At 33.1% G+C, this 12,245-nt stretch overlaps 1 protein-coding gene across 3 annotated transcripts; it reads left to right on the forward strand.

The window, feature by feature from the left end:
• Positions 1-6,877: 6,877 nt before the first annotated feature.
• Positions 6,878-11,992, forward strand: LOC110629146 (protein TPX2). 3 transcript variants are annotated; one of them, XM_021776061.2, is made up of 19 exons: positions 6,879-7,151; positions 7,823-7,905; positions 8,034-8,230; positions 8,497-8,733; positions 8,826-8,922; positions 9,012-9,122; positions 9,204-9,323; positions 9,462-9,614; positions 9,722-9,784; positions 9,864-9,944; positions 10,043-10,198; positions 10,282-10,413; positions 10,497-10,577; positions 10,663-10,782; positions 10,869-11,035; positions 11,121-11,229; positions 11,313-11,372; positions 11,450-11,544; positions 11,639-11,992. In XM_021776061.2, exons 1-19 carry the CDS (start codon positions 6,980-6,982, stop codon positions 11,754-11,756), a joined length of 2,352 nt encoding a protein of 783 aa, XP_021631753.1. In that variant the 5' UTR covers positions 6,879-6,979; the 3' UTR covers positions 11,757-11,992. The 3 variants fall into 3 exon arrangements, with proteins under 3 accessions (XP_021631754.1, XP_021631753.1, XP_021631752.1); XM_021776060.2 differs by having other exon boundaries at positions 6,880-7,151; positions 9,438-9,614; XM_021776062.2 differs by lacking the exon at positions 10,282-10,413 and having other exon boundaries at positions 6,878-7,151; positions 9,438-9,614.
• The last annotated feature ends 253 nt before the right edge of the window (positions 11,993-12,245 follow it).

The raw sequence follows: 12,245 nt of genomic DNA on the forward strand, positions 1-12,245 counted from the left end.
TCTAACTCATTCGACTCATATAAAGGTTAATTCCTTCTGATCACTGAAGTCGATCACGTCTGCGTTCAAAGTCTCATTCCTCTCCGATTTTGAACAAATTGGTCTATTTATTTCGAAATTCAGAAGTATTGGTGGTCTGAATTTTTAAATTTAATAGATTAAATTTCCTACTACTCGATCTGACCAAATAAAAAAAATCACATATCCATTTTAAATTATGTGTACACGTGTCATGTCATATATATATATATATATTATGATTTCATTTATTTTCGTTTTAAAATTTATAATTTAATTTATATTAAAATTATATTAATATCTATATTTAACAATATAATATTATAAAATATTATTTTAATATCAATTAAATTATAAATTTTAAAATGAAATATTGATGCAAGTACAACTATTTTTTATAATTTTTCCTTTTATCAATGTAATGATATACTACAGAATGTGAAGACAGATAGGTCATAGGATCACATCATCCACTCAGAAATGGCCACATTTGATGCAAAAATAAATTGCTCCCCAAGGCAGATTAAAGGGAAAATTATATAATAATGATGAGTCAATAAAAAAAATTAACTCACTATTATTTTACTTTAAAATTATTTTGGAATCTTTGATTTACTATACAATTTCGCCCAAAGACATTTAAAGATGTCATGATATATGGAGAGATGTGGCAAAAAATTTGTAGCATACCCATTTAGACCAAAAGATGGTAAAGAGAAAAATTTTTAAAATATTATATTTAAATCAAGTTGGTCGGCTATGTATATTATATATATGGTTGTTGAGTTGATGATAGAGCCAGTTCATCCATGTGATTCTTCCCTTGTATTAAGGAATAATACGTGTCTTAATTTGAAGTAGAAGAAGAAAGATTCTCATAAAGGAATTAATTAATATTTAAATTTTTATATAATAATGTTAAAAAAAAACATTTTACATTATAGTATAAGCCAGTTAATTCGTATGGTTTAATTAAATAATATAAAATATAGCTATTGAAAGAGTTAATAGAAAAAAAAAACAATTTTTTAGAACTATTTAATTATTTGATAAAAACGTTAAACACTAATCATGAATCACAATAAAATTAATATATCATTTATAATAATCAATAATTATATTATAAAATTTCTTTTTTAAAAAGTCACATCTATATTATTTAGGAAAAATTATTTTTTAGTCCCTGAAGTATAGCGTAATTAACGGATTCGTTCCTCTATTTTTAGAACCCAACATTTTCGTTCCTAAGGTTTAATTCCGTCAAAATTCAAGGTCCTCCGTCAAAAATTTCTGTTAAATCAATGATTTTCACCTGATCAAATGAAAGAGAATAAATATAATCTCAAAAATACCCTTATCAATAATAAAATAAAAAAAATACTATTTAGTCCCTATAATATGGAAAAACTCGCTACTTAGTCTCTCAATTTTGAAAAATATATTAAAATATTCCTAACATTTTAAAAAGTCTACTAGTTAGTTCCTCTATTAATTTTATCACTAAATATTTTACTATTTAGTCCCTATAGTTTAGAAAAAAATTAATTAGTCCCTCAAATTATTAAAAAATTTACTAATTAGTCACTCCATATCATGAAAATTTTAGATTTTTTTTATAATACTTAACGATTAAAATTAACGGAAAGACTAACTAGTAAATTTTTTAAAATATCAGAGACATTTTAATGAATTTTTAAAATAGCGACCAGTGATCCACGATAAACAGCATCACAAAAAATATTTATATTGAGTTTTAACTTTTTATTTTTAATAATTTAAATTTTATATATTTTAATTTTTATTATTTTTGCTGAATTTGAACCTTAAATTTATTAAAAAATTTATTTGTTTATGGAGATTGAGTTTGAGATTTTTTTTCTTGAATTTTGACGAAATTAAACTTTAGGGACTAAAATATTGAATTCAAAAAAATAGAAGGACAAATATGTTAATTATGTAATATCTTAGGGACAAAAATGTATTTTTTTTCTTCCATGCTTTGAGAGAGGGACCTATAAATTTGTAGGAATTAAATTTCAGGGACTAAAGTATTGGGTTCTAGAAAGGGTAATTCGGTCATTTTTCCTATCACTAACGGCATTTTTGACGGAGGGACCTCTAATTTTGACGGAATTAAATCTTAGGGACGAAAGCGTTGGGTTCTAAAAATAGAGGGACGAATATGTTAATTACGCTATACCTTAGGGACTAAAAAGTAATTTTTCCTATTATTTATGTAATGATCATCACTTAAACATTAAGAAATAAAAAAGCTTGATGGTGTGTACATACGACTTCTTTCTCAACCAACCCTGCAAAAACATCCGAATACTTAAAAAGATGATAAAGGAAATTAGCTTTAATTCTTTGTTAGAAAAAAAATTAAATGAATTGTTACAAAATAATATATATTTTTTTAAAATAAAAATTAAAATAAATGATTCCTTCATTTTAAATAAAAAATTATTTAAAAAAATTGATTAAATTGAATTTTTATAAAAAAAATTATTCTAAGCGGAGTATACTAGTTTCTTACTTAGAACAATCCATTGCATTAGAAATTGGGAAACTCAAGTTCAAATTGCACTTGTCTTGAAGAGAAGCAACTTGAGAGGAAACAAATGCTAAGTTCATAACATAGGTCATATCTTCAATGCATTGGCAAATCTTCTTTGGAGCTTCCCCATTTTGTTTTGCTCTCCCATTGAGTTTCCTGATACCTTGGCAGCATTTCCCTGTTGGGTCTTGATTAGATAATCCTCCCACATAACTTATACATGGAAGGAAGTCCCCAAAAACCTTTGAGCAGTAATTGTACTCTCCGGCAGCCGTGGCCGATCCACAGAGCAAGACAGTGAGAAGAACAAGGCTGGCTAAGCATGAGAAAAGCCTAACCATTTTTTTTTCCCTTCTTTTGGGGTTGGATGAAGCAGAAAACCAAAGTTGGTGAATATCAAATAGATGGTTGAGAAAGCTTGGTTTTGTTGGTTGGTTTACTGAGTAGAGTTAATTATTAACATGTAGATGTTATGCTCCTTGAATTACTGAATAAAAGTTAAGTATGATTTCCAAATGATAACCTATTTGTATCTCTACTCATACTATGTACTTAAAATGAAAATGGTATTTAGATAAAACTCTTTTAATATTCTAAGTGTAAAAATGTCATATATACTAAGATCATATAGGTTTTATTATTTAAAACAGTATTAGTGGCTTGATATAGGCTAGCATATAAATAATTTTGTGGGTGTAAGAATTTTCTCTCTGTTGGAGAAGCGGAAAAAATTTCACATCGGAAGAATATAGAAGAAATGAGAAGCATATAAGTTAAGCAGAGTCCAATCTAAACGAAGACCACCACATCAAATTCAATAAAATTTTATTTTAAAACCCAACACTCTCGCTATATGTAGACTTAAACAGAGTCTATCAACAATTCCAACTTACAAAATTTAAAACTCGGCTACATATGAGCTCTAGCCCATTATCTATCCACTTGTCAGTAGATCTAAGAGACTTCAAAAGGGGTAAAATTCTCCTCTCATTAATTGGCCATAACATATTCATGTGTATTTGGGAATGGGAAATAGGGATTCATTGACTAGGGAGGCACTCCACGGATTGCCTCACAATGTGTTTAATGCACTGCAGGCAAATCCACGGTCATGGTCCATGAGTTTAGGTGTGCATTGCATTGCTTTGTTTTTTTCATGTGGATGCTACATTTTGCTGAAGAATATATTGTTATTAAATCCAAGGCATGGGTTCAAGAAGTTCCTCCATGCTCAAATGTCATTGAATTTGGTCAAGAAAGGTTACATAAATAAGATTTGAAAGTAATGAAAATTCTTACTACATCTATCCATGTGGACCCAATGCTGCTCAGGCCAGGAGTTGTATTATCGTGTCAATCAATAAGTCTGCTCAGCCCAGCTGGTCCTTAAAAACTCAGAAAATTCTTAGGCAACTTGTGCAGCATCAAGCCAAGAGTAGTTAAATCCTCAGAATAAATACACCTTTAGAGAGATAGAGAGTTAGGGAGGGAGAGAGAAGGCAAGTTTACTTGTCGCAGTCCATTCCCTCACAAATAGGGAAACTTAGATGACTATGACACTACCCCTTGGGTAGGATGGCACGAGTCCACGAGGACTTGAATTCGAGACCTGCACAAGACGCAACTTTAAAACTTTGGAAAATAGCGCTTCTTAATTCGGATTAGTTAAGCAAGTAGATTTTGAATACTCAATGGTATATTTAAAAAAAAATGTATATGAGACTAAATTGGAAATTTAATGATACGTCTAGCATTTAGAGAGGCTCCAGAACTTCCAATGTATTTATTGCACCAGCAAATCCACCGTCTTAACCCGGAAACTATAGGAGGATATGTATCAGACATTATGAGTCATTGCTAGGTTTTTTGTCTGAAGAGTTTACCAAGTAATATGGAGTCCCCAAGGTGATATATGCATGGCTAGGTAACGCTTGCTAACAATTTTTAAACGTTATGAAACCAAAGAGAAGTTTCATTTCCATGCAATTATTACTGATGATTTGCCAAAAAAAAAATCTTGTTATTTCTTCGAACTTCAGCCCCTTTAACTCTTAACACATCTGTTGCTCTTGCCTCTTGCAGATCTTCTGTGGAGCACTTTGGTTCTGATTTGCCTTATTATTTGGTGCCAGGACAACCCAACAGCATTCATTTGTGCCCGAGCAAATCCTAATATAAAATGAAGGAGAAAGTAAAAAATGCTGTTTCATTGAATTTTCATTTTGAAGTTTATATTTTATTTTAGAATATGTGATTTAATTTTGTATCAAAAGAGTATAGAAGGATGCCATACGGTTAGCAAATAATTATAATTTTTATAATCTTACTAACATAAAATTAAAATACAAATAAATACGTTGGAGATTTCAAAATTAAAAAGTGATGAAATGACGGTATATTTTTATATTTTTCTCTAAAACGAAGTTCTAACTAAATCTCTATAATAGCTGGAATCTCATTGGTTTTGATAACTCTTGATCCTAAGATTTCTTTTATTTTACAAAAAATATTTTTCATATTATCTGATTTTTAACACTCAATAAATTTAATCAATGTAAAATTCTTGGTCAAAGAAAAAATTACCATTTTAAGGATTATGACTTCGTATCTTCAAAAGAAAAAATATTTTTTACATTTTGAGAATATTATTAACACCTCTATATAATAATTTGTTAATATATTTATTTTTTAAATTAAAATTAAATAATATAAAATAAGTTACCTTATATTTAAAAAAAAATTTCTAATTTAAGTATTTTTTTCAAGAAATGAAGGTTAAGATTGCAATAGTCTATGGCTTAATCAACGGATGTTTTTCAATTTCAGCTTTTTCATTCATGTGTTTATCATGCTCCATGAATTACTGCTAACGGTTGAGATGCTTCAGCCAATTGCTTAAACAGTCTGCTTTTGTTTATGGCTTGGTGACTATGAAATAATGACTAGAATAATGATTTATCAATAACAAGAGAATTGTGAGCTATTTCTTGAATTAGAAAGGAAAAACAAGATATAACCACCATAAGTGAATGCTTCCGTTTTCACCTTTTCACTTTCAGTTTATGTGCAGAACAAGTGCTAAACATAATTTTTTTTTTTTCAAAAAAAAAAGGTTGCTATTCAATCCAACAGATCATCCACACCATTATATGATATTTTTTTCATCATAATCCCTACCCAAAAAAAAAAGATTCAATCCAACAGATTTATAGCATTACTGCTGGACTACAGTTTCAGTTATGATTTAATTTTCAGTTTAAATACTACATTCTCAAAAAATAAAAAATTAGTTTTAATTTCAACCTATGAAATACCGATTCATTGTTGATAATGATATGCGATCTAAGAGAAATAGGATTTTTGAGTGTGAAAAAGTTTAGTCTGAATAATTTATGCCTTCCTTTTTTATTATGTAAGTACGAACGTATCTGTCTTTTCAATTACTGTCAAGTGATCATTTAATTTCCTTACGGCGCTCGTACTGTTAGGACCGCGGCATAACTGGACTTATTTCCCTACTCTCCTGCTACGTTAGAAGAGCTGGATCCCCTTCTGAGAAGATCTGGATTCCCTTTTGAGAAGATCTGGACTCAAGTCAGTCCGACCTGCTCAATTGGAAAAGGGGCTGCATGCTAATGGATCATCTTACGCGGTGGGTTTTGATGGATTTTGAGTCTGGCCTCATATACAAGGGTTCCACTATAGTACGAATATCAGTGACTCAGCAATTATCCGTTTATATTGGTTATAATCTAAACCAAATTTGTGATCAGAGTTTAAGAACCACATATCAATTTGAAACTATTCATATCAATTCATTTAAAAAAGAATTAAATGAATTACACAATATACTATGCATGATTTCATTTTTTTTAAAGTCAAAATTTTGAAGTTAAGTTTTTTTTTTTAATTTTAAATAAAAAAGAATTAATTTAATTAAATTCTTTTAAAATTGAATACACATTTCTTTTTTTTTTCCGTTCATACTCTATTACGTTCAATTAATTTTGTTTAAAAAATCAATTAATTTAAGTAATTTATATCACCATAAGCATTAATTTTTTTGTATATAAAAAATCCTCATAATTAATAATAATTAAAAGAGCACACACACAGGCACTCTTATCCGTTGATTGGTAAGAGGGAACGTAAAACGACACCGTCAAGACGCGTCTAGAGCCTGAAATATAACCGTTAGGGGAGACGCCTCCTATCTGGAGCGATGGACTGGCCGTTGGTTGATGTGGCCCCCAATTCAAAATTTTCGACCGTTAGAGATCCCTTTTTCCATTAAGGCAATTCTTCACTACATTTACTACCATAGATACTCCCTTCTTCTCCTAACCTAACCAGCGAAAACCGAAGTACTCTTATTTCCAATCTCTAACCTGAATTTAATTTCCTATGGCGGTGGCCGGGGAATCCAGTGGCGGAGGCGTCATGGCGATGACAATGATAGACGAGACCTATGAGTTTTCAGCACCAAGATTCTACGATTTCAGCAAGGGTGAATCAGAGGAAGATATTCGTAAAGCCGAACTTTGGTTCGACACTGCTCTCAGCTACGCCCCTTCTCGTATGATTCCCTTCTACTTCATCTTTTCTCTTGATTGTTGATTCTCTCTCTTTCTTCGACTTAGGGTTTGAATTTTTCCATATGGAGTTCAGATTGAATCCTATGCTATGTTCAATTATTAGGGTTTTCTACGTGTACTACATGATCTCGTGTTAAATTCATCTCCATCATCAGTTGAACTCGAAATGTAGAAAGAAGGAAGGAGATGTTAAAGAATTTCGCAAATTCGTTGCCTTGTAGGGGAAATTTTACTGTTATTTTGATGAGTGTTATGAAGAACAGCTGTAAAATAGATTCAATTGTAGATAGGCAACAAGGTTCTTTATTAGATCAGTACATTTCCTAGGAGGCATTTATTAGAAAAGCAGGAGGCATGTGAAGCTTTTCATACGGATTCAAACACATCAAATAACAATAATAATGGCACAATTATTTTGCCCTGCTCTTAAGGTTTCATTTCTGTTTGGCAAAAAAAAATTGTTTTTATCATATTTCTGTAACCTTAACATATGGAAGTTTTACTTTTAATTATCTGATATCTAGATCCTTAAGACCAATTCAAGAGCTCAGTAGCAACAACATGAAATATTCAGGGGTCCTTTAATGCACTTTTCCTTTCTGTTTTGCTGATTAGAATATTTAATCTTTTGTTTTTCACTTTGTTTATGCAGCTTTTATGCCTAGAATTAAGACTGGAAGATCATTTAAGGTGGACAGCTTATGTGATTTTAGTGAAGCAGACCAAATGCCAAAGGTGATTATACTGTTATCTGTTTGCTCTTTTTTTTCCTTTTTTTTTTTTTTCTGTATGCTCATTTTTTGAATAACATAAGAGAATTTATACTGTTATCTAATTTGTTTCTTCACTATGTTAAATTGCAGGCCACAGAATCCTCAGATTCGGCATCTGCTAGTTCTTCCTCGGATATTAAATCACAAGAGGTCATGCCACCTACTGAAACTAGGGAAGAAGAAAGCACACTTCATGAGGCAAACAAAGAAAACATCGCAAACATTGTTGTCAATGGTTCTTGTCAACATGATAAGGAGGAGACCATATGCACTGAAGAAACCAAAAGGTTTGTATTTTAGGTGCGGTCTTTTTTCATTCGCCTGGACTTAAAACTAAACGATGCTCTTGGTATAAACTATAAAATTGCCCAGGAAAATTTGATATCAAGTTATAGGATGGCTTCTGTTATCGATTATAAGATGGCTAAAAAGAAAACCTTTAAAGGTAATTGTGACAAGATAATGTCTAGGATAAAATCAAAACAGATGGTAACTGTACTCATTTTTCTAGTCTTTCTTGCATTTTCTCCTGCTGACCTCATCTTTTTGCCAGATGCTCTAGTTCTATCCAAAATGAACCTACCGGTTGTAAAGAGAACAGTAATACTGAAACTTGCTGCACCCCTAAGCCACCAGCGTGTTCTCAGAAGGAAGGCCGACTGACCAATTCCAAGAAGCACCAATCAGCTAAACACATAGCTAGTTTGGTTAGGAATCCATCATCACTGAAGTTGAAGAGTCAACCTCAGTCCTCACAACTTAAAGGCTCCAGACCGGAAAGTGTCAGAAGGTTCTTCACTTGTTCTGTTGATCTTGTGCGTGATGAAATTTGTTTGTTTGGTACCAAATTCATGAGGTCCTGTTTCTTGTTTCGTTTTACAGAGATCCAACTGCAAAAAATGCAGCTGGGACTCCCAATTTAGCTCAAGAGAACCAGGCCATTAAACGGCAGAAGCTAGAAGGAGGAAGATCCAGACAGGTGATTTATCACTACTATCATGTTATATTCTCTTTCTACTGCTTGTTTTGAGTTATTACACTAACAGTAATATTTTATTGAAATTCCAGATTCTTAATGTTAAACCCCCACAACCATTGCATCACAAGTCAAAACTGGGTGTCAGAAGTGGCAATTCCATTTCATCTGTTGCTAATAAAATGCAGAAAGAAGACAGAAAGGTTGGATGTTGTTCATGAAATTTCTAGCATGTTTATTAATTTTGTGAAAATTCTGGAACTGACAATAAACACTATTTTAAGGTTTACATTCGGGAACCATCTGCACCAAGGACATTCGTTTCAATGGCAGAGATGATGAAAAAGTTCCAATCAAGTACTAGAGACTTGTCATTGCCATATATTAAAAGTTCTCTCTCACATGTAATAACTAGAAGCCTGTTTCTCACTTTCTAAACTTTGATTTCCTTGAATCCTTAAATTTCCGCTTTTTTATGTTTCTTTTTCTTTCCCAAATTCCTTTCATTTAATATTCAGGGTGATGCTGCCTCTCTTATCCAGAGAAAACCTCAACTCTCATTGACAAGGCCTAAGGAGCCTGAACTTGAAACAGCTCAACGTGTTCGCTCAGTCAAAATAAAAAGTACTGCCGAGCTTGAAGAAGAGATGATGGCCAAAATCCCAAAGTTCAAAGCTAGACCACTAAACAAGAAGGTAACTTTTCTTTCTATGGCCTTTTAAGAGGCACATGCGGGTTTGCACTGGTCCCCTGGGTTTCACATTTTTCTTCCAAGTCCAACTGAAACTTTATTTGTTTATAGATTTTAGAAGCTCCAACACTACCTGCATTACCAAGAAGTACGCCACAACCACCTGAATTTCAGGTAAGCAAAGATAATTGTCCATACTTTTTCTATTTGAATTCATAAATACAAGTTAGGTTGATCTGTCTCAATTCGGCAGGAATTTCATCTTGAAACAACTGCAAGGGCCACTCAGAATCCAGAGTCAGCTTCAGTGGCCTCAACAGAGGTGTCCCATCAGGTTTGGGAACATCCATAACCGAAATGTGGTTATCATTCTTTGTCCAAGCAGACTCATTCACATTTACTTGCTCTTTCACTTTTCCAATTTCTTAACAGAATAATCACTGGAAGCCTCATCTTACTGAACCTAAAACTCCTCTTCTTCACACTACTTTGAGAGCCCGACCTCCAAAGGTGAAAAGTTCTCTTGAGCTTGAAAAAGAGGAACTTGAAAAGATCCCTAAATTTAAGGCCAGGCCTTTGAATAAGAAGGTAAAAATTCATGTTCTCAATGGATGTTGAGATTTAGTTTACTATTTTACGATACTAAAAAAGCTTAACACATTGTTGTGTAGATATTTGAAAGTAAAGGAGAGCTGGGAATTTTTTGCAATGCAAAGAAACAAGTAACCATACCTCAGGAATTTCACTTTGCCACAAATGAGAGGATTCCACCACCTGCTGTTGTTGCTGATATGTTTGACAAGGTAACCTAATGGAAGTGCAACTTCTTAAAGCCCTAGAATTTTACGGCGACATATTCTCATCATATCATATCTTCCTTTTTCAGCTTTCATTAAACTCGGAACCTCACATTGCCAATCCAGTTCCAAGAAACACACTACCAAATCCATTCCATCTCCACACTGAGGTATTACTCTTTCCTGTGGTCGTAGAGTGAAAAGCTTTTAGCAATACGGGACAATTTGGATTTACTTATTTTCTTTTTCTCTCAGGAAAGGGGGGCTGAAAAGGATAGGAAATTTATACTGGACCTTATGCAGAAGCAGCTGGAGGAGGAAAGGGCCAGGATTCCAAAGGCTAATCCATATCCTTACACTACCGACTACCCCGTGGTATGCACGTTCATTAACATGCTTGTCTCACTTTAGGTGCAAGCATTCATGGAATGATCGTAATAGGAAGGCAACTTTGTATGCAGGTTCCTCCTAAACCAGAGCCAAAACTATGCACAAAACCAGAACCTTTCCAGTTGGAGAGTCTAGTGAGACACGAGGAGGAAATGCAAAGGGAAATGGAAGAAAGACAGAGGCTTGAGAAAGAAGAGGCCAATATGAGGATATTCAAAGCACAGCCAGTCATAAAAGAGTAAGCTCATTGAAGGAATTCAAACTTCTCAGGCATATATAAAATCATCCATTCTTTTCTGATTTCCACTTCTGGTATGTTGCAGGGACCCAATTCCACTACCAGAGAAAGTGCGGAAACCCCTTACACAAGTTGAACAATTTAGTCTCCGTACAGATAACAGAGCTGTGGATAGGGCAGAATTTGATCAGAAGGTAAATTTCATCCTTTTTAATTTTTGAAAACGGATTTAGTGAAAAGTGTGGCTTCCTTTATTCCAACAATATGGTTCTTTCAGGTGAAGGAGAAAGAACAATTATACAAGAGATACAGGGAGGAAAGTGAAGCTGCAAGAATGGTATGGGAAAGAACAGATGTTTGCAATTTCTTGCTAATTTCCTGGCTTGTGATAACGTAGTAACTTGTTAATTGCAGATAGAGGAAGAGAAGGCACTAAAACAATTAAGGAGAACAATGGTTCCTCATGCAAGGCCTGTGCCAAGCTTTGACCATCCATTCTGCCCCAAGAAGTAAGAAAACTAAATTTTTATAAACCGTCATACTTTTTTCTACCATCTTCTGTTGTATAACTGAAGTATGATTTTTTTCGTGTGTGTGTATCAGATCTTCCAGGGAAACCACAAAAGCAAAGTCACCAAATTTGCGGGTGTTTCGAAGAAAAGAAAGGCAGAGGATGATGATAAATAATGCAGTTTCCAGCCCCGCTTCATGTATGAGGTGATCCTGCTGTTGATGGACAGGCTGCTGTTCAAGAACTCTTGAACCTTCTTCAAGAACTGTTGTGCTGCTACAACAGTCTGTCTCATGTACACAATCAGATTTTGTTGTAATTGATTCAAAGTGGAAAGCAATTTACTGATATGCAAAAATTGCAGCGAATGTTATTGGAATATAAAAGTTGTAGGCTCAACTTTCTGTTCATTAATGAAGAAAATTCTTGTCAATTTATTCCTCAAATATCCTGCTCCGCGATCAAGTCATTTTTATCCACGTGTCAAACTTGCACCTGAAAATTTTGCAGCATCTGAAACTCTCGTGCACCCTTTTCCAGAAGCTAAAATAAATCATTTCCCTTGTACACGTGATTTGAGAAAAACTTGCATTTAATCAGTTTATCACGGATTCAAGAAACAAACCAACTCTTTCTGTATCTTATATTTATGGTAGATCGGATTCAAGAAACAAACCAAATTTCTTATGGCAGTATTCT

This window comes from Manihot esculenta, chromosome 13 (assembly GCF_001659605.2).
Source record: "Manihot esculenta cultivar AM560-2 chromosome 13, M.esculenta_v8, whole genome shotgun sequence".
NCBI lineage: Eukaryota > Viridiplantae > Streptophyta > Magnoliopsida > Malpighiales > Euphorbiaceae > Manihot > Manihot esculenta.

What these genes read in the sequence shown, in the direction of transcription:
- LOC110629146 (XM_021776060.2), top strand. Translation starts at nt 6,980, where the DNA reads ATGGCGGTGGCCGGGGAATCCAGTGGCGGAGGCGTCATGGCGATGACA. An exon ending in CTAGACCACTAAACAAGAAG is followed by an intron (nt 9,615 to 9,721) that starts GTAACTTTTCTT and finishes ATTTGTTTATAG; the next exon opens with ATTTTAGAAGCTCCAACACT. An exon ending in GCACAGCCAGTCATAAAAGA is followed by an intron (nt 11,036 to 11,120) that starts GTAAGCTCATTG and finishes GGTATGTTGCAG; the next exon opens with GGACCCAATTCCACTACCAG.